The sequence below is a fragment of the Vombatus ursinus genome, unplaced genomic scaffold, assembly GCF_900497805.2.
Source record: "Vombatus ursinus unplaced genomic scaffold, bare-nosed wombat genome assembly UNPS02014780.1, whole genome shotgun sequence".
In the NCBI taxonomy this organism is placed as follows: domain Eukaryota; kingdom Metazoa; phylum Chordata; class Mammalia; order Diprotodontia; family Vombatidae; genus Vombatus; species Vombatus ursinus.
In genome coordinates, this window is record NW_020954558.1 from 400726 (window position 1) to 427826 (window position 27101).

The 27101-nt window shown below is 37.5% G+C and overlaps 3 protein-coding genes across 3 annotated transcripts in view; all 3 read right to left on the reverse strand.

Annotated features, from left to right (window-relative positions):
• LOC114046058 (olfactory receptor 51E1-like) overlaps positions 1 to 21447 on the reverse strand; it is a 31313-nt gene extending 9866 nt beyond the window's left edge. The window contains exon 1 of the mRNA XM_027866279.1: positions 21383 to 21447. The gene's annotated coding sequence lies outside the window, so the exon portion shown is untranslated. The remainder of the gene's footprint in view (positions 1 to 21382) is intronic.
• LOC114046028 (olfactory receptor 51D1) lies at positions 6453 to 7397 on the reverse strand. The gene has a single exon (XM_027866248.1). The coding sequence runs from the start codon at positions 7395 to 7397 to the stop codon at positions 6453 to 6455; it is 945 nt and encodes a 314-aa protein (XP_027722049.1).
• LOC114046057 (NACHT, LRR and PYD domains-containing protein 3-like) overlaps positions 21291 to 27101 on the reverse strand; it is a 59334-nt gene continuing 53523 nt past the window's right edge. The window contains exon 12 of the mRNA XM_027866278.1: positions 21291 to 21485. Coding sequence (XP_027722079.1) covers positions 21392 to 21485 — 94 coding nt within the window. The 3' untranslated portion in view covers positions 21291 to 21391. The remainder of the gene's footprint in view (positions 21486 to 27101) is intronic.

Genomic DNA, 27101 nt, shown 5'->3' on the forward strand with positions numbered 1-27101 from the left:
TCCCTCCCCTGGACTCACCTAAGCTGTAGAGAAATCAGGAGGAAACTTTTTCTCCTCAGCCTCTCAAAAGAGAGTTGTGGGTTGGCTATTCTCTGGGCCTCTCAGATGTTGAGGCATCTGTCTCTGGTTTCCCATCATACCAATGAGTGTAATGTAAAGCTGCTCTGTTTTCCATCTTGGGAGGAGAGTGGAGGAGGCAAAAATTAGAGGGGTACCCTCTGGGAATATACTTAGTCCAGCAAAGAACTCCCAGCTCACATGAATAATTTTTTCTTTCCTGCCTGGTCCATTTGCTGAATACTTTCTTGACCAAAAATTAGATAGAGCAAAGGATAGAAATTCCAGGGCCAAAAAGCCAGGACATATGCTTGTCAACAAGGGTATAAGGGGGTTCTCCTTCTCAAGATCCCTTTTGGACCCAGAGACACTCTTCTCCCACAACTAAAGAGCTTATTAGCCAGAAGAGAAGCTCGACTTGGAGATAAAAGGATATATGAATAACCCTAGAATGGTCCATTAGTTGCTCCCAATACTAAAGCTTATTCTCTTCCTTCTGGCAGTCAGCCTGACTCTGGTAGCTTCTTTAATAGAAGCAGGATGAGTATTTTCTCCACCTCCCCGGAATCCAGGCCTCAGCTCTTCAGTCTCCCTTGGGGTCTGGAAAGTGGTGTCTGGCTGAACTGTCACAGGGGCTCCCTTGTGGCCATGCCTTTTTAGCAGATTCTTCCCCAACCCTCCAACATTAAATTACCAAATAGCTATCTAAGGAAAAAAAACATCCTCCATTTTTCCTTTAACCCTCTTTCCAACTAGACTATTAAAATTAGATATTATTTGATGTGCTTCTTGGGAATAAAAAGTGGTTTCCTATTTGACTTAATTTCTTTTAAGACTGAGTACCTTGAAACTAGAGATAGTTTTAAACTTTATCTATAAGTAAGTGTTCTTTCGCCACTTTCAAGCCTTTTGAGGGATCCAATAAGTGATGTTATTGGAATGGTTTAAAGAAATGACAATCCAATTTGCCTCAACCAGTATTTATTTAGCACCTATTGTGACAGGATCATACATAAAGTTAGAGGCAAAGTCAGGTAACCCAGGGTCCTATCCATTAAACCAATAGTTCTCTAAGGTAGAATATGAGAAGGGATTCAAGCAATACTTATAATTTTGATTCAGGTATAAATAAATCATTGTCCTATAGAAAGTTGAGCTAGATTACCTCTAAATTTCCATTTAATTCCATAGGTCTCTGCCCCTCACTGGTGACTTCTTAAAATCATGGTCCAGACTAGCCCCTGCCACAGGTCTGCCCGCTGCTTGGGGGCTCAGCGGGCTGTGGGTGTGGGTGGATCCAAGAGAGTTGCCCCAGGCCCAGCACACATTATGCGTAAACTGCCTGGACTCTGCGGAGCCAGGGCAGTGAGGCAGGCAGGCCTGGGAAGTTGAAGAAGCCTTAACTCAGAGAGAGATGGAGGATGGATGCTGCAGCCGCCAGAAAGCTGCTCATTTTACAGAAGAAGAAATTGAGGCAAACAGGGTGAAGTGACTTGCCCAGGATCACACACCTACACATGTATAAGGAAGCATTAAGGAAAGAACCATGAATAAATACTGTAAACTCCCAAAGATTGGAGAAGGATCCTTTGGAAAAACCATTCTTGTTAAATCTAGTGAAGATTATAAACAATATTTTAATAAGGAAATTAACACCTCAAAGATGTCCAGTAAAGAAAGAGAAGAATCAAGGAGAGAAGTTGAAGTGTTGGCAAACATGAAGCATCCAAATAGTGTCCTATGTAGGGAATCATTTGAAGGTTGGATGAATTTACAAAAGAGTACATAAGAGCTCATCAACTAAATGATGGTCTCCGTATAATTTAGTTATGACTATAGCTTCATTGTTCTTGGGGAATGCATATCATCGCAATGTCAGTGTTACATGGAGCCTGTTGGCCAGGTTGATTCTTTGACACCATCCATATCCCCACTTAGTTCCATACTGGCTGAACACTGTGTGGTAATCTGTGGAAGTAAGATCGTGCTGATGAAAATAAAATATTCACTCAAATTGTTTTTAACCCTTTAAGCATCACCTGTTAAGCATCACCTATGAGAGAAAGCTCTGAGCCTCTGGCAAAAAAGTTGAGAGACCTATTCACTCATTGGTATCCTCACATTTGAAATTATAAGATTTAAATACATCAAGTATCTTCTTGATGGGGTTTAAAATGCTGTAGAGATATTATCAGAAAAATGTAGACCAGAGATTGTGGAATCTCTTCTCTGCATATCTTAATGAGGCTAGATAACCTTGCATTAATAATACATTAAAAAAAGACTTGAAGACAGACAACAACAAGTAGGATAGAAAAAATAAGGAAGCAGAAAAAGCAGTCAATGTCAAAAAAATATTGAAGAGCCAGGGATGCCCAACAAACAAACCCAGAAGAAGAGAATGATTACACATTGTACACAATCAAAGACTCAAAGAAAATGACCATTTTATTTTATTTTGAGCCTGGCCCTCCCCCCCCCCACTGAGCATTAATATGTACACAGCAGAACACAAAAGAGGATTGCATATGAAAACACTGATCTACATTCTATACTTCTTGCTTTTTTAAAAACAGAATAAATTGAATGTTATTTTCGAAACTTTAAAAAAAAAATCATGGTCCTCATTACCTCCGATGTGGGAGGAGAAATAGCAGTAGTAACTTAGCACAATGTCTGAAATATAATAGGTGCTTAAAAACTTATTGATTTGACTTGATTTCATAGTTGTAGGAATAGCAGCAGCATTCCGGCAGGAATAATAGTAGTAATAGTATTGCAAATGCAAGAGTACCAAGACCTCACTTATGTCATAAAAATTAGGAATTAATGTTGTGACAGTGTAGCAGACCTAAAGTCCACAGTTTACCTTGAATTAATCCCTAAAAAAAACTCCTTTGAATAGAACTAACTCAAATGGGGAGTTCACTTATGTCCCCATAGAAGATAGAGAGAATCAGGCAATAGAGTGGGTTTACATGGCCCAAACTAGAGTGGGTGGCTTATTTACAGCTGACCAAATGAAGAGAAGGAATATCATTTTTGGCTAACCCAATTAATAGAAGAATTCATTTTGTTTATCATTAGCCTCAGGTAGTCATTGGACAGAGAGAGTAGTTAGGTGGGAAGGCAAATCTCCAAGCCTGGGTACCTATTTTAAATAAGCCTAAAACACCTAACTGAAACTGTCTATTTTTGTTTCATTTCTTACCAAATTAGAATCCAGTTATGCCCCAGAACATTTTATCCTGAAGATCATTTTGGGGATGGTATTGATACCTTGGAAGCATTCTAAGTCCCCTGGATGGCTCCTCCCTGAGCTTCTGTTTTTGTAGGGTGCCCATTTCTCAGGTCTTCATTTCTCACCAGGCTGCAATCAGGATTCCTCCATAATGTCCCTGTGCAGAGTCCCTTCATTTCCCAACCCCTTTTTAGCTTCCTTTTCTGTGTTGTCTTCCTTCATTAAAATATAAGCATCTTAAAGGTCAGAACTGTGTCTCTCTGCTTGTTTTTGTATTCCCAGCACTTAGCACAGAGCCTAAAGTGTTGTGTAAGCATGGACAAATGGTTGTTGACTGACTATTACTGTTGTGGAATTTCTTTATCTTTTGTTTCATTTTTACTATAAAATGGGAGTTGTAAAGGTCTTGGGAAGGAGGCATTTTCAGACTTAGTAGGAAAGGTCTTCTTTCTCTAGGCTGGTCAGACTCTCCCTTCAGGCAGTTAAAATGTGTTTTTGGCAGATCTGGCTAAAACAAAAACATAAATCATTTTTTTTTCTCCACACTCTTACTAGTCATGTGATTTTCAGCAGCCACAAAGAGACTGTAGGAATGAAAGACTTAATTAAAGGACTACAGGAAAACCGATCCCTCCCTTTTTTATTCTTTTCCTGAGGTTAATTAGAGAAGAAATAAATACAATCTGAAACATGAATATTAAATATTCTCATCATAATAATAGCTAGCATTGTTATAGCACCTTAAATTTGCAAAGTGTATATAGATATTATCTCATTTTATCCTCTCAACAACAGTGGGGAGTAGGTACTATTATTATCTTCATTTTATAGATGAAGAAATAGAGCCACAGAAGGACTGAGTGACTTGCCTAGAATTACACAGATTGATGAATGTTTGAGACTAGATTTCAAGTCAGGCTTTCCTAACTCCAGGCCCAGTATTCTATCCACTGAGTCACCTAGCTGCCTCATAACTTATCAGGTATTATCAGGAAGAACTGGCTGGCAAGATCTTGAACTACTATAGCAAATAACTGTGTACGCTGTAAAAAAATCTCCTATATTAAGAATCTTGAAAAACAATATATAGCCCCTAGACTCTGGGGCTTGCTCTATCAACCCACCCTCCCACAGGCAAGCGAGGCTCCCCACTCCACTCCCAACTCCTTCTCACACCTCATTGCCTTTTATCACTATCATCTTTCTGGCTTGAGATCTATGTAGTTCTGCCTGGGAAAGGAGGCTAGAACAAAGGACCTGAAGCTGTAAAAGCCAAAAGATCTTAGATTTGGCACTTTAAAGGTCATTGAGTGAAACCCTCCACTTCCATCTAGAATGCCTACTTTTCCTTGCAAGACAAGTGACCATCCAGTGTTCTTTTTGAATGCTTCTACTAAAAACAGCATAGAACAATAGAAAATACATTGAATCTAGAATCAAATGTCCAGTGTTTGAATCCTGATTCTGCTGCTTACTACATGGGTGATTTTGGTCAAGCCAATTAACCTTCCTAAACCTTAGTTTCCTCAAATGCAAAATAAAGGGATTAGACTACAGGACCTCTAAGGTCCTTTCCAGCTCTAAATCTATGGTCACATAGTGATGGGCAGCTTAACACCTCACAAGACAGGCTGGTATATTTTTGAACAACTTATTAGTACAAAGTCCCTCAATATTAACTAAAATATACTTCTCTATGCCTTTGAACCTTCTTCAAGAACATAGAACAAATCTCCCTCTTCTATTTGACAAGCTATTAGAATAGTCAGTCAAGTCAATTAGCATTTATAAAGTAAGTAGCTACTATGTGCCAGGTATTCTATTAAGCTCTGCGGAGACATACAAAGACCAAAAATAGTCCCTGCTTTCCTGAGAAGCTCACAGTTTAATGGAGAAGACAACATAGAAACAACTATATACAAACAAGCTATTTACAAGAAAAATCAAAGATAATTTCAGAAGAGATGTCACTAGAATTAAGAAGGATTGGGAAAGCCTTCCTATAGAAGGTAATATTTTATTTGGGACTTGAAGGAAGCCAGTAGGCAGAGATGAGGAAGGAAACCAATCCAGGCATGGGAGATAGTCAGAAAAAAAAATCCAGAGTCAGTAGATGGAGTGCCATGTTGGAAAAAAAGCAGGGAGGCCATCATCACTAGATCAAAGGGTATGATGGAGGGTAAGGTATAAGAATACTGGGAACATTCAAGGAGATGGTTATAAATGAACACCAAACACCAGAGAATTTTATATTTGATTCTGGATGTGGTAGCAGCCACTGGAGTTTATTGAGTAGGGTCATGGGAGGCACAACATTTTCTTTTTTAGGTGGAACATTCTTAAATCCTTCAATTGTCACTAATATGAAGCAGTATGAGACCCCCTCACTTCCCCAGTAAGTCCCCTACTCATTAATTAATTTCAGAATTGTAGAAGGACAGTCCCATTTCACTCTCATGATTTCTTTATAATCCCAAACCCATGTGTAAAAGACATACTGGCTTTCCACTGCTCTTCTTCTCCATCTTTGGTAATTATCACCATCAATGCTATGCAAAGGCTTCATTCAACATTTTACTGTTTATGGAGCTCTACAAAGAAAGGCACACAAATATTGTCTTTGCAAAAGCAAACAGACTTAGTGGCATGTACACACAAATAGAGAACACATAATTAGAACAATGCAATAGTAATTATTTTTATATTGCAGTTACAATAGCTAGTATTTATATAGCCATTTTATATTTATTTATGCAAGTTTGTAAAGCATACCACATATAATATTTCATTTTATGATAAAAACAAAATATGAGTGAAACACATCTTAATTAGTTCAATAGTAAGTATTTTGTGCTTTGTAGGCAAAAGGAAGGCATAATATAGGCGAGATCCCAGGATAAACCCTGAGAATTCCACATTCAGACTATGAATAAGATAGAGAATTCGCCATCCAAGTGAATAAAGCCACCAGTTACCTCCTCATCAATCCAGGATATGTTTTTAAAAAAAATAATAGTAATAACAGAAATGGTTAACAGCCTGCGTGGTCCCATCTCTAAGATATATTACTAGGTCCTTCAAATCTCTCATGTCCTTGTGATATGTAGTGGAGAACTGTTCTCTTCCCCAAGATGATAACATTTAGTCTCCTTACTTATCCAGCATCATGTTGGAACATATGGAGAATCCTAACCCTGATCTGCTTTGTTTTGGCCCCATAGACAATGGGGTTGACAATAGGGGGAAGTAGGAGGTAAACATTGGCCATGACCACATGGACCATTGAAGTGGGGCCACCCAGTTGATGCACCACCGACAGGCCAATGAGGGGCACATAGAACACCAGGACTGCACAGAGATGAGAGATGCAGGTGTTGAAGGCCTTAAAGGCAGCTCCCCGGGAAGATAGCCCCAGCACAGCCTGTAGGATTAGAATGTAGGAAAAGCCAATGAAAAGTGAATCAACTCCCATGACAGAGAGGATGATGAAGAGCCCATAGACGACATTGACTGTAGTATCTGTGCATGACAACTTCATAATGTCCTGGTGGAGGCAGAAGGAATGGGTGACAGTATTACTGTGGCAATAGGACAGCCTTTTCAGGATGAAGGGTAAGGGGAAAAAGAAGACAAAGCCACGGGTAAGAGCTGCCAGTCCAATTTTCCCTACAACAGGTGCTGTGAGCACTGATGCATGGCGCAGAGGGTGGCAGATAGCCACAAAGCGATCAAAGGCCATGGCCAAAAGTACGGCTGATTCCATGGCTGAAAGTGCATGGATAAGGAACATCTGAGTCAGACAAAGGTTGAACTCTATCTCTTGTCTTCCTGTGAGGAAGAGGTTGGCCATCTTGGGCATGGTAACAGAAGAGAGGACCATATCAATGGTGGAAAGCATAGCCAGAAAGAGATACATGGGCTCATGAAGGGTCTGATCAGCACGGATGATGAGGATAATGGTGAGGTTGCCCAAAGTGGCCAAGGCATACATAAAGCAGAGTGGGAAGGCCATCCAGAAGTGAATGTTGGATCCCAGTCCCGGGATACCCATTAGAAGGAAGGCTGCTGGGTGGATCAGTGTATCATTTCCTATCACCATAATGAAATACTGAAAAGAAAGGATAATTCAGAATAGATATCTGAGAGCAGGTTGTGAGGTATGGGTAATAGTCAGGTGAAGACTTGGAAAGGAATCAGAGGACAGGAAAAAAAAATTAGACCAGAAGATGAAACCTGCAAGTGAAAGACATTTGGTTTGGAAGGTCTCTTAATCTTTTCACAGCTCTGCAGACTCTGCCTACTCTAATTCATCTGATAAATAGTTGCAAGAATAGCTTGTCCCTACATATTTGACAGGGATAGAGTTTGTCAGCATCTTTAATAAGTATCTCAGCCATTTGCAAAGTAACATACGATCCATTTTAACGAAGAATTCAGAAACTCTAATGTATATAAACAAAGACATCACTGGTAAGTGGGGTTTGATTTGCACTAAATTATCTAAAATCTTACTACTGGTGACTAATTATATATGTGAGGCAACTAATCAGGATATACTATTTTGTGGCTGGAGTTGGGGAATCATTCTATGCTAGGGTCAAAGATTCAGTCCTCATTCCTTTGTGAGGGTTAGAGGTCAGTTCATGGCCAGGATCGTATTATCATTGATTTACCACTGGAAGGGACTTTAGAAGCCATCTAGCCCAATTCCCTTGTTTTATAAATGAGAAAACTAGGACTCGTAGGAGTTAAGTGACTTGACTATGATCACATAGATTATAAATGACAATTTGAATCAAGTTCTGTGATGCCAAATCCAGTGCTCTTTTCGAACACTACATTGTCTCTATCAAGAGCTCAGTCCATGGCTAGGATAAGAATCTGAATTTGTGGTTTACTCTAAATCTATGGCTAAGCTGTAGGGATCAATTTCCAATTTGGATTAGGGTTTGGATTTGAAATAAGGGGTTCAATCTGAGCTTTTTTGTTAAGGGTCAATCTGTGGTCAAGATCTCAGGATCATTTGTGCTCTCCAACCAAGCAATAACTAAGACACGATATGGATAAAACAAATGACCTGGTCTACCTCAGACAAATTAACCCACAGCTAATGAATTCTACCATGTCCTTGGCCATTTAGCAATTTCTTAATAGTTAATTATTGTAAGCTTTACTATAATCCAATTATAAACATTTCATAGCAAGCAACGTAGAATATGTTCTGTTTCTCTTCCTCTACCTTCCCAGGTTCTCTGTTGTTAATTCTTGCCTTCTCTCTCTGGAGCTAGACTAACCCATTTCACTTATTAGGTGAGAAAGTTGGAAGCCCTGGAATTAATTCCCATCCTGTGGAAGTCAAGATGGACCTAAGGCCCACAGCCTGGCAAACACAAAAGGATGGCCCAGGAGACACCCTAGCATATACTGATCATATATCCAAATTGGCATAGGGAATACGTACTTTAGAGGAAGGAGCTTAAAACTGAGTAGAATGAGGAAGGATTCCAGTTTCCTCCTTCAGAAAGTCTTACCCTATTGAAACCCCAAATATATCTTAATTTTTGGAGAGCTGCCCACTGCCTTATTTCTTCAACTGCCTTCAAGTTTGGAAATGCTTATGGGGAGACAGATAGGTGGCAAAGTCAATAAAATGCTGGATTTGGAGTCAAGAAGAACTGAGCTCTAATCTGGCCTTACTAACTTGTTATCTGTGGACAAATTGCTTAGCCTCTCTCAATTACAGCCTCCTAATCCATAAAATGACAGGGTTGGATTTAAGGACCTCCAAGGTAGTTTCCAATGTATGATGCCAGGAAATCTTTTTTTTTTTTTTTACCTTAAACGTGGGGAGGGAGAATTTTAGTATAAGTTTAAAAAATAGCTTAGCAAAATTGCCCTGTCATGGGATGGCAAATGGCTCCCTGACAATTTACCAAGGGACTCTTAGGATGTTTGGAGCCCACTCTTGTCTGTGATGGTAGTATTAGGGAAGACAACCCTCCAGTACCCAGTACCTGACCTGCAATGTCCCAGAAGAGCTATCAATGACAGACCTCTCAGCTGCTAAGGATAATATTTAGTATGTGACACAATCCAACCTTCTTCCTTTGTTCTCTCTCAAGAACTAGTTCTTAAACCCAACTGAGAACAGTTTCTAATCTTCCTTCCCCACTGTTAGCTTGTTTTACTTAAAGTCCCTTTGACAAGGTCTCATTCTTTCTTCTTCTTCAGTGACTGGTAAACTCACCACTGGCCACAGAGAACAGGAGCTGCTTCTGAAAAAATACCTAGGCAGCCTTTAAAGATGTGCTGAGGTTCCTGGGGGAGGAAGCAAACCAGGGATACTCAGAAACCAAGCACCTGGTAAGGTCCAAGGGATAAAGAGAAAAACCTCACCTTATCACCAAGGAGAGACAGGTTTATAAACTATGGAGCCTTGCCTACATTCCCTATCCAATCCCAAGGGGATAAGCTCTGAAAGCACTGGGGGAAAGCAATGACCACCTCCCAGGAAAGCTGAGGCTCTCATTTCCTGCTGTGGGGATATATTTAAGAGGGAGCATTCTGCTCTCTAGTTGCCCTGGAATTGAAGTAATCCTGGATATGGATAAGGAGGGGGAGGGGGGAGGGGGGAGGGAGGGAGGGAGGGAGAGAGTGAGAGAGAGTTAAATTCTATATATATCTGAAAAAATAAGGATAAGGAAGAAACTGGGGGAAAGGCTGCCTATCTCTTGATGCTGCTGCCCTCTTGTGGACATTGCTATTATTTCAGGATACAATGACCTTCAAATGAAAGAGCATTGTACCCTTAGAGTATCTCCTGCCTGGGCAACCTTATAAGGCTCTGTGAGGAAATTACTTTCCCTTGCTTTTCATAAAAATTGCATGCTAGTCTTAAACAGAAGGAACGAAATAACAAAAAATAAACACAGTCTAATTATGTTGATCAAGTCTGATCACAGACAAGAGTTGATAAAATATACCCTCATCCATTTTTTTTTTCCAGAGATGGTATGGCTTTGGGTGTAGAATATTATATATTTTGTCAGACTCCTTTGATATTTTGTTTCATTTATCTTAGTCTCTCTCTTCCCTCTTTGTTATTATTTGTTTTAAGGGATGACTCTTTGGAGAAGAAAGGGATATATTTGAAAATTAAGGTGATATAAAAATATATCAATTTTTAAAATTACCTGTTAATATTATGAGGATACACTAAATAAACTATCATGGAGAAGAGAAGACCAAAGGGGAACTTAAGAGACATTTAAATTTTCTGAGAATATTTTCTTGCCAAAGGGAAGCTTATCCAAATTCTAACCACAACACAGAACTTTAGCAATTGTTTATTTGATCTGCCTAATAGCAAGAATGACAAAGACAAAGAGGAAGCATGACTTCCAAGGTTGAGTGAAATACAATCACATTTCTATAATGAAGTTACTCATGCCAAGAGAAGGAAGATACAGGTTCCCCTCTCTCTTTGTATCCACAGGCTCAAACCTAGGCTTTATGACTCAAAACTAAGTATTCTTTCTAATATGCCATCGTGATAAAGAAATTCTTTTTATCATGATGGTCTGTATAGTATAATTTAAAGCATGAATATTATCTCAGGATAGCTATTATGTACATAAGTCAAAGAGAGAGATTAATACCTGTGCCTGGATGAAAAGTTTTTAGTGAATTTTTCTTTTATATGGTGGATCATGCCAGATTAAGGTTGCCAGGAGAAATAGCAACAATCTCAGATATGTGGATAATATCACTCTGATGGCAGAAAGTGAAGAATTAAGAAGCTTCTTGATGAAGGTGGGAAAAAAAAGACTAAAAGTTGGCTTGAAACTTAACACAAAAGATCTTGGCAACTGGTCTCATCATTTTCTGGAAAACAGAGAGAAAAGAAGTGGAAGTAGTTTCAGATTTCATATTATTGGTCTCAAAGATCACTGCATACAGTAAGGACAACCACGAAATTAAAAGATGCTTGCTTCTTGGAAAGAAATTATGGCAAATCTGGACAGCATACTAAAAAGCAGAGACATCACCTTGCCAACAAAGGTCTGTATAGTCAAAGCTATGTTGTTTTTTTGTTTTGTTTTGTTTTTTGTTTTTTGTTTTTTCAGTAGCAATGTATGGCCATGATAGTTGGACTATAAGGAAAGCTGAGAACTACAGAATCGACACTTTCAAATTGTGGTACTGTAGAAGACTTTTTAGTTCCTTGAACAGCAAGGACTTTGAATCAGTCAATAATTAAAGAAGTTAATTCAGCGTCAAATGACCTGGAGAAGGAAATGGCAAACCACTCCAGTATCATTGCCAAGAGAACCTCACATGAGGTCACAGAGTGTTGGATGTGACTGAAACAGCTCAACAACAACAATTTACTGGAAGGTCAAATACTGAAGGTGAAGCTTAAATACTTTGGCCACATAATGAGAAGACAGGACTCATTGAAAAAGACCTTGATGTTGGGAAAGATTGAAGGCAAAAGGAAAAGGGGATGGCAGAGCATGAGATGGATAAACAGTGCCATGGAAATAATGAAAATGAACTTGAACAAACTTCTATTGTCCATGGGGGCATGGAGAGTCAGACATGGCTGAATAACTGAACAGCAGCAGCATAATGGATCATAGAACTGTTTCTATACTCTGGTGTCAAGTAGTACTGGTACCTGCATCATGATGCTTACATCCAATTATTTAGCAGGAACATGAAGGTCACGTCCATTTGTTTAGCCTAAATCCTATCATTGGTTTTTATGTGCTTTTCTTCAGCAATAGCAAAACTTACTGATTCATGTCAATCAATAAGTATTTATTTGAGCACCTACAATGTGTCAGGCACAGTGTTAAGTACTGCTGATACAAAGAAAGGCAAATGACAGTCCCAGCTCTTGAGGAACTCACAATCTAATAAAGGAGGCAATAGGAAAACAACTATGTGTAAAAACCTATATATAAGATAAACTAGAGATAATCAACAGAATTAAGGGACTAAAATTAAAGGGAATCAGGAAAGGCTTTTCACAGGAAGATGGAATTTTTGCAAAGAAGAATTTTTTCGTAGAAGATGGAATCTCAGCTGGGATTTGAAGGAAGACGGGAAGCCAGGAAGTAGAGATTTCAAAGGAGAGTATTATAGGCATGGAAAACAGCCAATATGAAAGGGAATTGTGGGAAGATGGGGAACTAAGGCAGGAAACTATCTGGATCTCCTAAACTCCTCCACAAAAATTCCCTCCCCTTTTAATTCCTCAAAGTAAAATTTAGAGTAGAAGAAATAACGAAAAGTCAGTTTAAAGCCTGAAACCATCAACAAGCATTATCTGTAACAGGGATAAGCTAGAAGCCTTCCTAATAAGATCAGGAGTGAAACAAGATGACCATTATTGACAATATTGTTCAATATTGTACTAGAAATGCTAGCTGTATCAAAAAGGGAAGAAAAATAAATTGAAGGAATCAGAATGGGCAATGAGGTAATAAAACTATCCCTTTTGCCAAAGATATGGTGGTATACTTGAAAAATTTTAGAGATTCAACTAAAAAGCTAGTTGAAACAATAATTTTAGCAAAGTAGCAGGATATAAAACAAACCTATATAAACCATCAGAATTCCTATATAACACAAACAAAACTTATATCTCTTGCAAGAAGAGATATAAGACAAATTCATTTAAAATTACTGTAGACAACATAAAATACCTGGGAGCATACTTGCTAAAACAAACTCAGGAATTATGTAAACACAATTATGAAACACTTTTTATACAAATAAAGTCAGATTTAAATAATTAGAGAAATATTAATTGTTCATGGGAGGGACTAGCCAATATAGTAAAAAATAACAATTCTACCTAAACTAATCTACATATTCAGTCCCATCCCAATTAAATTGCCAAAAAAATTTGAACTAGGAAAAAAAATAACAAGTTCATTTGGAAGAAAAAGAGGTCAAGAATATCAAAATAATTAATTAAAAAGTGTAAAGGAAGGAGATCTAGTAGTGCCAGATCATAAACTGTATTATAAGGTGGTAATTATCAAAACTATATGGTACTGCCTAAGGAATAGAATGATGAATCAGTGGAATAGAATAGATATACAATACACAGTAAATTATTACTGTAACCCTTTGTTTGACAAATTCAAAAATTAAACTTTTGGGATTGAAATTCACTAGTAAAAATTCTTGAGAAAACTGAAAAGCTATCTGGCAGAAACTAGGTATGAACCAGTATCTTACACCGTTTGCCAAGACTAGATCAAAATGTGTACATGACAGAGACATACAGGGAGCTATCATAAGTAAAAAAAAAAAAAAAAAAAAGAACATATTACCTATCAGATTTATGGATAGGAGAAGAATTTATGGATAACCAAGAGATAGAGAACATTGTGGGATAAGGATAATTTTAATTACATTAAATTAAAAAAGTTTTGCACAATTAAAACCAATATAGCCAAGATTAGAAGGAAAGTAGACAATTGGGGAAAATATAGACAGTTTCTCAAATAAAAGTCTCATTTCAAATACATAGAGGAGTTTTTCAAATTTATAAGAACATGAGTCATTTCCTATTGATATGAATCAAAGGATATGAACCGGAAGTTTTTGAAAAAAATGCTCTAAATCATTACTGATTAGAAAAATGCAAATTAAAATAACTGAGATCCCATCTCACATCTATCAGATTGGCTAAATGATACAAGAGGAAAATTATCAATGTTGGAGGGTATGTGGAAAAATTGGAGCAAAACCACACTGTTCGTGGAACTGTGAACCGATCTATTTTGCAGAGCAATCTACGCCCAAACAGTTAGAAACTATGTATACTATTTGACCCAGCAATTAGTTCTGTTTCCAAGGTGATCAGGGAAAAATAAAAAAGAGCACATATCTTCTAAGATATTGATAGCAGCTCTCTTTGTGGTGGAAAAGAACTGGAAATTGAGGGAATGCGTATCAATTGGGGAATAGTTAAATAAGCTAGAGTATATGATTGTGATAGAATACTACTGTGCTATAAAAAAAACGATGAGCAGGTTGATTTTAGGAAAATATGGAAAGACTCGCATGAAATAATGGATAGTGAAATTAGCAGAACTACTCAAATGTAATAATAATAATAATAAATTTAAAAAGGAAAGAAAACAGCCAGTGAAAATGCTAGGAATTTGGAGATAGAGTGTTTTGTTTGAAGAACAGCAAGATCAGAGTCATTGGATTACCGAGTAAGTATGGGGTGGGGATTAAGTATGAGAAGATTGGAAAGGTTGGTCGGGTTGTGAGGGACTCTGAATACTAAATGCAGGATTTAATCATTGATTCTAGAGGGATCCTAGATATAGAGTATGTCTAGAGAAAACCGGGAAAAGATATCATCTTTTCTCATTGGTATAAATACTTCACAATCTATTATTGACATGCAATGTGGTCTAATTCATAGGGATGTAGGCATGGAGTAATGACCTAAATTGAAGTCCTTCCTATGACGCATATTAACTGTGTGCCCACTGATTGCATCATTTAACCTCTAGGTGCTCTTGACAATTCTATAATTATATACTGTAAACTACTAATCTGCATTGGTGGAAGAAGTTTATATACAAAGAGTCCTCCACACTGATGAAATCATAGGTATGGCCCCCCAAAAGAAATATAAAATAAAGTTAAATGGATAAGCATTAGGAACATAAAACCTTAGATGACGGACCCTTGAAACCTGACCAATCACTTTGAGACAAGTAATCTAATACAGTTAATTTTTCCTTCTAGTGCACTGATTTCCCCCAGTGAGACTATAATAGGAGTGGGAAATAAATAGGAATTGATTCAATCAACTCTAACATTGGTCTCAAGTAGTACTGAGGCCTTCTTGGTTCGATGAGCCTGATCCATGGCTCAGGGTCTCTGGTGCCCAGGATGACTAGGAAGCTAAGGCAGCTGGAAGATCTGTTTATTGTTTTTCATTGTTACCCTGCTAAAATTTATATATAGGTATCTATGTACATATATGTGCATATATGTTCATATATGTGTATATGTATATATACATTAAATATTCATTCACATAGGTGGGCAGCTAGGTGGTACAGTGGATTGGAGTGCTGGGCCTGGAGTCAAGAAGACTCATCTTCCTGAGTTAAAATCTGGCCCCAGACACCTACTAGCTGTTTAACCTTGGGCAAGTCACTTAATCCTGTTTGACTCAGTTTCCTCATCTGTAAAATGAACTGGAGAAGCAAATGGCAAACTAGTATCTTTGCCAAGAAAATCCCAAATATGGTCATGAAAAGTCAGATATGACTGAAATGACTGGACAATATGCATATACATGTCTATATCTATGTTTGTGTACATGTTATGGGTATATATATAGATATACATACATGTATATATACATACATATAAAAATATATGCTTGAAGAACAGCAATCATATTTCCCTACTAAGTCTTCTTTCTTCCAGGCTAAATATTTCCATTTTTATATTAAAAGAAAACTCTGTTTCTGGGCCTTTTCTTTAAGATTATTTGTTTATTACCTCTGGAAGCTATTGCCAACTCTACTTGGAGACTTGGGAAAGTATAGGGTGGCATGAAGTTTACTACTTAAGACATATTTCTCCAGATAGAACCTTGTCTCCGTCTAGTATGAACCACGCAGTAGTACAGAAGGTTTGCTCTACCCTAGGCTTGCTTCGTCTATCCCAAACTATCAGGTTGTGTTTTGCTTCTTTGTTTGTTTTTCCAGGGATTGGTTTGTTTGTTTGCTATCTTGTCTGACTCTTTGTGACCCCATTTGGGGTTTTCTTGGCAAAGATACTGGAGTGTTTTGCCATTTCCCTCTCCAGTTCATTTTACAGACGAGGAAACTGAGGCAAATGAAGTTAAGTGACTTACCCAAGGTCACATAGCTAGTAAGTGTCTGAGGCTGGATTTAAACTTGGGAAGATGAGTCTTCCTGACTCCAGGCCCAATACTCTATCCACTGTTCCACCTAGTTGCCTTTTTTTTTCTTCCAGACATGCAAATGCTAAAACTACTCTTCATGTGAATGCCCACTCCTACTATAACAGTTTTTTGAAAATCATTGGTGTGCTTCCCATTAACAAATTTGCCAGCTGACTCAACTAACTCCTAACTAAAGCATCTACTCAAAATTCAAAGCAAAAACAATAATTGCATAAAATTTTTGCCTGTAAACCAAGGGCACACTTTCCCACCAATGTGTACAATGCTTTTGGAGGAGAGTGGATTCAAAATTAAGCATCAGGCTATTGTGGAACACGTATAGAGAATGCATATGGCCAGGTAACTCACAATTCTGGAAATGCAGGCTTTTATGTCTCTTATCTTTATTAAAGACTATCCTTTTGAAGTTTACTGTGGGCATGGCACCCCTTTTGGATGGATGGCTCCTTGGATAAGCTGGGATATGCTGGACTAGTGAGAATAGTGCTATACTCTTTCAGAAAGTATGGGAAGCCTTAGTCTGAGATTTTTCAAAGTTGACTCATTTTTGCTCTTTTGGCTGGTCTCCAGGGGTTTTCACCTCCTATGCAGATGACAGTACAGAGAAGTTTTGCCTTTCTTTTACCAACCAACTCTTCCAGGCAGCAAGGGGCAGCACAGAGAGGTATTGTTACCTCTCATCCACATAGTGCTGAGGGCTTTTTATTTCAGACCTACCATTCTGATTCAAGACTGAGTCCTCTTACTCAGTAGGTTAAGCAATACATTATGTAGATTAAGCAATACATTAACAAATCCTCCTTTTTGATAGTTAAATCATACTGTGGCAATGTGTGTTTCTCCAATAATCACCAAACAGCATAGGGATTCAAATTTCCACAATTATTAACTCCAAAATTCCTTTGTTGGTGGTATACAAACAAGAAACTAGGAAACAAGGCAATGAGGTTGACGTTACTGTACTTTCATTGTCTCTGGGGATTCTTTTTTTTTGTGTAGTTTTCTTATACAAGTCTTATATTTGTCTTCTTAATTTTTTTTCTTTTACTTGACACTCTTGTGTTCTTAAAATACATCATGTTATCATCTGCAAAAAGTGATAGTTTTATTTCCTTATTGTCTTCAATTCTCTCATGTCTTATTTCCATATCAAAATATTGTTTCTCTGAATATCTCTTCTAATTAGGTCTATTTTTGCTTTTGCTTTATCTGGGATCATGATTGCTACCCCTATCTTTCTTAATTCAACTGAAACATAATATGTTTTACTACAGTTCCTTATTTTAACTCTATATGTGTATCTTTCTCTTTCAAATGTGTCTCCTGTAAACAACACATTGTTGGATTTTGGTTTCTAATCTATTTGGCTATTCCATTTTATGAGTCATTTCATCTCATATATATTCATAGTTATGATTGCTAAATGAGTATTTTCCTCTATCCTATTCTTTTCTATTTATCCTTCTTTTTAACCCTATCTTCTCTTTAAAAATCTGTTGTTTGTTGGTTGTTGTTTTTTTTAATCTCTGCCTACTTTAATGTACCTTCCTTCTTACAATCCCCTCCTTTCCCTTAGCTCCTTCCCCTCCTGCTTCCTAGTTTGGTAAGATGAATTTTTATACCCAACTCTGTGTGTCTGTGTCTATGGTTCTATTTTTTAACTAGTTCAGTTATTTTCAGTATATTTGGTATATTCAGTTATTCAAGTGTTGTCTGCTCCCCCCATTATTCTCTTCAATGTAAAATTCTTCTTTGTGTGCCTTTTTTTATGAGATAATTTTCTCCATTCTTTCTCTTTCTCATTCCTTCTTCCAGTGTATCTCCTTTTTTCATCTTTCCATTTTTTTTTTGATCATCCCAGCATAATAGACTCATATCCATACCTCTGTCTATGTAGATTCCTTCTAACTGCCCAAATAATGATAAAGTTCTTAGGAGTTAACATGTACTATCTTCCTATATAGGAATGTAAATGGCTTGACTTTATTAAGTTCCTTATGATTTTTCATCCGTATTTACCTGTTTATGCTTCTCTTAAGTCTTGCATTTAAATATCCTTTTAAAAAAAATTCAGATCTGGTCTTTTCATCAGAAATGCTAGAAAATCTTCTATTTTATTAAATATCTATTTTCCCCTGAAAGAGTGTATTCAATTTTTCTTTATTAGGTTAGTATTGGCTATAATCTTAGCTCCTGTGCCTTCTGGAATATCATATTCCAAACCCTTTACTCCTTTAACATGTAAACTGCTAAATCTTGTGTGATCCTAACTATGTCTCCACAGTATTTGAATGATTTCTTTCTGCCTGCTTGTAGCATTTTCTCTTCGACCTAAGAGTTCTGGATTTGGATCATATTATTCCTGGCAGTTTTCATTTTGGGAGTTCTCTAAGGAGGTAACCAGTAAATTCTTTCAATTTCTACTTTGTCTTCTGGTTCTAAAATATCTGGGCAATTTTCTTTTGTAATTTCTTGAAATGTTGTCTAGGACTTTTTTTTCCCCTTTATTACTTCATGGTAGTCTAACCCTTTTTTTTTTTTTTTTTTTTGGTGAGGCAATTGGGGCTAAGTGACTTGCCCAGGGTCATACAGCCAGTGTCAAGTGTCGAGTCTGAGATTGCATTTGAACTCAGGTCCTCCTGACTCCAGGGCTGGTGCTCTATCCACTGTGCCAGCTAGCTGCCCCCAGTCTAACATTTCTCAAATTATCTTTACTAAAATTATTTTGTCAATTATTTTTTCTATATTTCACATTTTTCTATTTTTTTCTGTCTTTTACCTGATTTTTACAATGAGGTTTTGTACTTTGTTTGCCAATTGGCTAATTCTAATTTTTAAGGAGTTATTTTCTTCAATATCTTTTATATCTCATTTATCATTGTGTTAATTCTATTTTTATAATTGTCTTATACAACTCTCATTTCTTTTCCCAAGTTATCCTCTACTACTTTCACTTATTTTTTAAATGTTCTTTTTATCTCCTTCTTTAACTCTTCTAGGAATTTTTGTTGGCCTTATTTCACATCTGAATTTTTCTGTGAGGCTCTGCTTTGTAGATGTTTTCAAGACATTGTCTTCTTTTGTGTTTGTATCTTGAGTTTCCCTGTCATCATTTTAGCTTTTTGTGGTCAAGTTTTGTTTTTGTTTCTTTTTTTTTCTTTGACCAGCTTTTTTTTTTTAAATTTTGGACTTTATGTTAATATTTGGCTCTATTCACCTAAGGCAAGGGTGGGGAGGGATGTCTGCCCTGAATGTTTGTCTTTTATGCCCTTCTGCTGATTTTACAACTCATTCTGGAAACCTGTAAGTTTTTAGTACCTTCAGAGTGGTGTCATCTGAAGAGAGGTCTATTCATTCCCTTCTTGCTATGTACTCTGCAATTCCTGACCCAGTTTGATCTATTTGCTTGTATGTGATTATTTCTGTAGACTGCTGCTATATTCAGTTACAGTTAGCCCATTAAGAAGTTCTGCAGTTTCAGAGTGACTGAATTGCTGAATACCCTTGGTTTTGATTTCATACTCTGGTTTGTTCTACTGCAGGATTATGTGTGGGACTAAAGGTTAGAACTGAATCCCCACTCTGTCCTTGAGCCCAGAGTCAGATAGTTATGTTTCTGGAATTTTTTTTTCTCTTTCTCCTTATAAATATAGGCCTTCATTCTCTCCCATCTATTCCTCTCCACCCTGGAACTATGACTCAAAAGTGAGTACTGGGCAAGAGAGCTTCCATATGGCACCTGTTTCTGCTCCCAGTGCTGGTGCAGGGGTCCTCTGGGATCTCTATCCTCCCTGGTGTTCAGGTCCTTTACTATCCCTGTGTATTAGGCTGCTCCCTGTCACTTCTGCTGCACCCACAGCCTTCTGCTCCTCTGCTACTACTGCTTTGCTGTGCTCCAGACCAGCTCCCACACCAGAGTCCAAAGACCTTTGTATCTATCTTCCTAAGTTGCTCTGGGCTAGAAAGTGACTCATTATGTGTTTTTCTTAGCTTTCCCAATCAGAATTCAGTCTGTCACTCTTTGTCAGACTTTGTGGTAAAGAATGTAGATCTAAGGCAAAACTGCTGCCTCTCACTTTGCATCTTGACTCTGCACCTTCACTCCTTTCAAACAGTAAAATTGCTAACATGTGAAATGAACACACCCTTATAGGAGTCACTTGATATATATTTATTGAACTGAATGGAAATGAATTTGGATTTGTAACAACTAGGCTTTTTGTTTGTGAAGCTGCTGGAGTTTCTTTTTGTAGTCTAAAGCTGAGGACTCCTAGCTCCAACCATCAATCTCCTTTTCTGATCAAAGAGTGAATTAAAATAAAACGTATGTGAAGGTAGGAATGACCATGTGATGAGCATTTATTTCATAAACAATACAATTTTTTTTTTGGCTTTCATATCCTTCTCTCTACTTTCTGATGCACTGGCTATTAGCACTAATTCACTAGAACTCTTCCCTATAATACTCTATTAGTTTCTTTAGTATACTTTTGTATGTTTATCATCTTAGGATTTTTTTTTCTTTTTATGTGTATTGTTTTTAAATGCATATGTATGTTCATATATATATACATGCATGTAAGTACATATGTGTGTATATATGTATATATTTAGAGAGAACTTTAATTTCCTGACATATCCTCCTCCATCCAAAGAACCACCTTGTGTTACTAAGAATAAAAAAGAAAAAAAAAAGATCCACAAAACTAACAAATATAACAGTATAGGAAGTATTTTATACCCTAAGTCCCTCACCTTTGCCAACAAAGAAAGGAAGGTCATTGTGATATATCTTCACTGTGATATATTGGGACCAAATTTTGTTATTCTAATTACATATCATTCAGTTTTAATATCTCTGTTGTTGTTTATTCAATTTACATCATTGTAGTCATAGTATATATTGTTTTCCTGGCTCATCCAAGTTTCCCTGTGCTTCTTTAACATGCATTTTAAAAAATCTGAAATCTTGTAAATCCATATTTGAATTGATAGGATGTATTCAAAATTTAGACTACTGCAAAGTGATTTCTCTCCAAATGTTGCTGTAGCAACTAGCATGGGTCTTAGTCCACATCAATTATTCTTTGAACACTTACTGAATTGAATCAGTTGGAAGATTCAATTGTCAGATGAGGATGGCTCTCTCTTATGTCATCCAGCATTCTTTGGGCTTCTTCACTTAATTGCCATCTGCTGAGTCTGTGAAAATATAAAGGTAACAAAGGTTCCTTATTACAGAGAATTTTCCTTTTTTTCCAGTCCCTATAACATTCTCCTGCCCTAACATGAGGAAAAGGTAAAAACATTTTTTCCTTCTGAGAGCAGGAATCTATACAGAATTAGAAAGAAACAGAAGATTGAGGATAGCGTTTTGAGGCATTGATCAAGACAGTCAAAGTTCTGCTTTTGTCCATGTAGTTGTTACTTGGATGACTGTTGCTCAGACGGCTTTTGAAAGTTGATTCTTTACAATAATCTTAAGTTATTTGAAGAGAGGTTAAAAAATTAAAATTCTCAAGCCTAAATTAATCAATCATTGACAAGCCTGTGAAGATCGACTATACATCAGTCATTGTGGTGGGTGTTTGGGTTACAGAGACAAAAATGAAATTGTTCCTGCCCCCAAGGGCTTACATTCTATCTGAAACAGAAAAGAAGAAAAAGCTGAATTGAAATTTGAAGCACATGTATTGTAAGCAAGAAAAACAGGAAGAAACATGATTTAGGAAATTGAGCTTTACACTTGAGAAGGGAATAAATGGATTTGTAGAGCCAAAAGAAAGAGTAAATGAAGATTTTCCTTGAGAGGGGTAAAGCTTTTCACTAGAGAATTGTTACTTGTATGAAATTTATGTTTCTGTTATTTAAACATATAGTAATCAAGCATGGAAGGTTATTGTCTAGATGCTAAATCACTGAGAAAGTCATTCAGGAGATAGTAATATATGAAATTCTCATTTAACGTTTTAAAACTATGATTCCATGAGTGTGGATACTCTCTCCAATAATGCAAGCTTCATCTGCACACTTTAATGAATTGCTACAAGAACTGTCATGGCCAAACCATTACTAAACTGCTGGCCAACCTTCTGGGTATAAGAATCTCAGAAAATATCTAGTACTGGTGCTCAAATGAGAAATATTCAACCCACCTCTGAGCAAGCCAAATGTGATATGCCATGCCAGAGTTTGCATTTAAGCGGTATAACCTCAGAAAGGTTCACTAGCTTGCCCAAGAAACCTCTTCTTCCTGAAAGATTACTTCAACCCTGGAATTCACACTTGGGAAATTGGAAGTACCAACTTCATTTCACATCAAGGGCTCTGTTTGTTTCAACTCCATGAATATCATGTCCCTGTGCCTAGCACCATCTGGTGGTCACTCACCCAAATTTTTCAGCTTCCTTTTGCATTTTTTCTTCCCTCAATAAATTATAGGCTTCTCAAGAAAAGGGACCATCTTTTCTTTTTTTCTTATTTGTATCCCCAGCAGTTAGTACAGTGCCTGGCACATAGTAGGCACTTAATAAATGTTTATTGATTATTCTCTGTCTCATTGTCTTCCCTTTGATTGGACCATCCTAGAACTTCCATTTAAGGAATGTGCCCAGGCTACCAGCTATCTTATCATTTTCTACCAGGCTGCACTCCTTAGACTTTCCCATCAAGTCCTTTCCTAGCCAACCTTTCTTAGTTTCTTTTTGTGTTATCTTTCCCTCTAGAATATAAGCTTCCTGAGGGCAGGGTTTTGTTTATATTTATATTCACAGTGCATAGCACAGTATCTAGCTCATAGCAAGTGCTTAAGATTTGATTGTTGTCTGATTAGGAAATCCAAGGTTACTTCCATTCTAAAAGGAGTCATTAGAATAGTACTTTGGGGTGTTCCTGGAGGACTAGCAACCCTGTTGTGAGGGCTTGCTGAACCCATTTCAGGGCTGCTTATGCCCCTTTGCTGTCCACCTGTCACATAACTCTCACCTGTGGCTCCAAGAAGCTGTAGCATGTGCATTGGCCACCTTCTGATAAAACATTCATTCCATAAGATTTTGAGTTCTAAATTTTCTCCCCATCTTTTCCCTTCCCCCCCACCCCAAGATGGCATGCATTCTGATTACTCCTTCCCCCAATCTACCCTCCCTTCTATCACCCCCCACTTCTCTTATCCCCTTCCCCTTCTATTTTCCTGTAGGGTAAGATAGATTTCTATATCCCATTGCCTATGCACCTTATTTCCCAGTTACATGTAGAAACAATTTTTAACCTTTTTTTTTAAACTTTGAGTTACAAATTCTCTTCCTTCCTCCCTCCCCACCCACCCTCATTGAGAAGGCAAGCAATTAATTATATATATGTACATATACATACATACATATATGTACATATACTGATGTACATACACATGTGTACACATACATATATACATACACATATGTACACACATATATATAGGTTATACATATGTAGTCATGCAAAACACTTCCATAATAATCATGTTGTGAAAGACTAACTATATTTCCCTCCATCCTATTCCTCCCCCATTTAATTCTATTCTCTCCTTTCACCCTGTCCCTCTTCAAAAGTGTTTGCTTCTGATTACCCCCTCCACCAATCTGCCCTATCCTATCACTCCTCCTCTCTTATCCCCTCCCCCCCACTCTCTTGTGGGGTAAGATAGATTTCCATACCCAATTGAATATGTATGTAATTCCCTCAATTCCCTCTTCCTTTATTCATAAAACTGAATGTTAAATTTCTCCCATTTTCCTCTAATTTGTAAATGATGTATCCTTTTATATCTAGAACATATATTCATTTGGATTTTGAATTCATGCATAATGTGAGGCATTCATCCAAACCTAATTTCTGCCACGTTGCTGTCCCATTTTCAGCAGTTTTTTGTCATATAATTAGTCCTTCCTCCATAAATGGGATCTTTGACTTTATCAAACACTGTGCTGCTCTATTTATTTTCTTCTATTTGTTGTATATCTAATCTGTTCCACTCATCTCTGCCTCTCTCTCTCCTCTCTCTATCTTCTTTCCTATTTTTTTCCTCTGCAGTAGTTTGAACTCATAATGATAAACCACCTTCTTTCTTACCTAAAAAAATATATTCTTAAGCTTTCGTTGATTCATATGAATTTTAATATATTTTTCTAGGACTATAAAATATTCTATTGGGAGTTGGATTCATACAGTACTGAATAAATTTGGTTACTATTGCCATTTTATTATATTAGTTCAACTTATCCATGAGCAATTAATCTTTCTCCAATTATTTAGGTATATATTTCTGCATGGCTAGATTCATAAAGTCCCTGGGTAAATCTTGGTAGACACATTCCAAAACATTTTTAGCCTCCTGTTTTATACATATAAATATACATATATACATATATGTATATATTTGGGGGGGCAGGGGGGAAAGCACCCAGGGTTAAGTGACTTGCCCAGAGTCACATAGATAGTAGTCGTCAAGTGTCTGAGGCTGGATTTGAACTCAGGTCCTCCTGACTTTAGGGCTGGTGCTCTATCCACTGAGCCATCTAGCTGCCTTTGCCTCCAGTTTTTTTTATTTGAATTTCTCTTTCTAGTTCTTGCTGCTGAATTTTGCTGGTTGGACATAGGAATATTTGTGATTTATGTAGATTTACCTTTTTTCTTATGACTTTGCAGAAGTTGTTCATTATGTCAAATAATTTTAATTGATATTCTAGGATCTTTAAGTACACATTAATATCATCTAAAAAAAGTGATAACTGGGGGGGGGGTGGAGCCAAGATGGTGGAGTAAAAGGAGTGACTTGCTTGAGCTCTCCCCCAAACCCCTCCAAATACCTATAAAATATGGTTCTAAACAAATTCTAAGGCAGCAGAACCCACAAAAAGACAGAGTGAAACAAATTTCCAGCCAAAAACAGCCTGGATGGTTGATCAGAAAGGTATATCACAATGGGCGGGGAGAGGAGCCCAGTTCAGCATGGGTGCACAGACCACAGCAAACCTGGAGGAGGCCTCAGAGGACTGAATCACGGGCAGCTGTGGCAGTTTCCAGACTTCTCAACCCACAAATGCCAAAGACAACTTAGAAGGTCAGTAAGAAAAGTCTGTTTCTACGGTGCTGAGGACAGTGGGGTTCCAGCCCTGGGGGGGAGGCTGCCTCCTAAGCTTCTGGCCCACAGACTGAGGAGGAATTGAGTGGCTGATCAGAGGGGGATGGCAGGAATCCCTCTGCTGGTGCAGGATTCTCTTGCTTTGCCGATGCTTAGATCGGGGTCACAGTTCTGGGTGGCAGTCCTGGGGTGAGGAGGAGCACTGGCATGGTAGAGCTTGTATTGGCTGTGGAGAGGAAACCCTCCTCACAGTTCCAAGACAGAAAAGAATGCTTATAAATCAGAGCACAGGCCAGGAAAGAAGTAAACACCTTGCCCTTGATCATAGCACCTTGGAAAAACTGAAAATTTACAGGTCCCTAGAAGCATCTCTGAAAACAACTACACAAAACCCCTGAAGCTTAGGACAGTACATTGTCCACACTGGAAACAGACTCCTACCTTAACAAAGAGTTTATAACTCAAGTAATTGGCTGAGATCATGAGCAAGCAGAGCAAAAAGAATCAGACTATATTATCTTACTTTGATGACAAGATCAAAACATACAACCAGAAGAAGACAACGAAGCCAAAGCTCCTACATCCAAAGCCTCCAAGAAAAATATGAATTGGTCCCAGGCCATGGAAGAGCTCAAAAAGGATTTTGAGAAGCAAGTAAGAGAAGTAGAGGAAAAACTGAGAGTAATGCTAAAGGAGACCCCAAAAAATGCTGAAGAAAATAACACCTTAAAAAATAGCCTAACCCAAATGGCAAAAGAGGTCCAAAAAGCCAATGAGGAGAAGAATGCCCTAAAAGGCAAAACTGGCCAAATGGAAAAGGAAGTCCAAAAGCTTACTGAAGAAAATACTTCCTTAAAAATTAGAATGGAGAAATTGGAAGCTAATGACAATTTGAGAAATCAAGGCCCTGTAACACTAATCCAAAGAAATGAAAAAATAGAAAAGAATGTGAAATATTCCATTGGAAAAACAACTGACCTGGAATATAGATCCAGGAGAGAGAACTTAAAAATTATTGGACTATCTGAAAGCATGATCAAAACAAGAGCCTAGACATCATCTTTCAAGAAATTACCAAGGAAAACTGCCCTGATATTTTAGAACCAGAGGGCAAAATAAAAATTGAAAGAATTCATCGATCACCTCCTGAAAGAGATCCCCAAAGGAAAATGCCTAGGAAAGTTGTAGCCAAATTCCAGAATTCCCAGGTCAAGGAGAAAATATTACAAGCAGCCAGAAGGAAACAATTCAAGTATTGTGGAAACACAATCAGGATAACACAACATTTAGCAGCTTCTGCAGTAAGGGCCCGGAGGGCATGGAGTATGATATTCTGGAGGGCAAAGTAGTTAGCACTACAACCTAGAATCACCTACCCAGCAAAACTGAGTATAATCCTTCAGGGTAAAAAATGATCATTCAATGAAATAGGGGACTTTCAAGCATTCCTATGGAAAAGACCTAAGCTGAATAGAGAATTTGACCTTCAAATACAAGACTCAAGTGAAACATGGAAGAAGTAAACAGGAAAGAAAAATCATAAGAGACATTAAGGTTGAACTATCTACATTCCTGCAAGGAAAGATGATATTTGTAATGCATGAGTCCTTTGTCAGTATTAGGGTAGTGGGAGGGAAAAAATTATATGTATGTATAGATAGATAGATAGATAGATAGATAGATAGATAGATAGATAGATA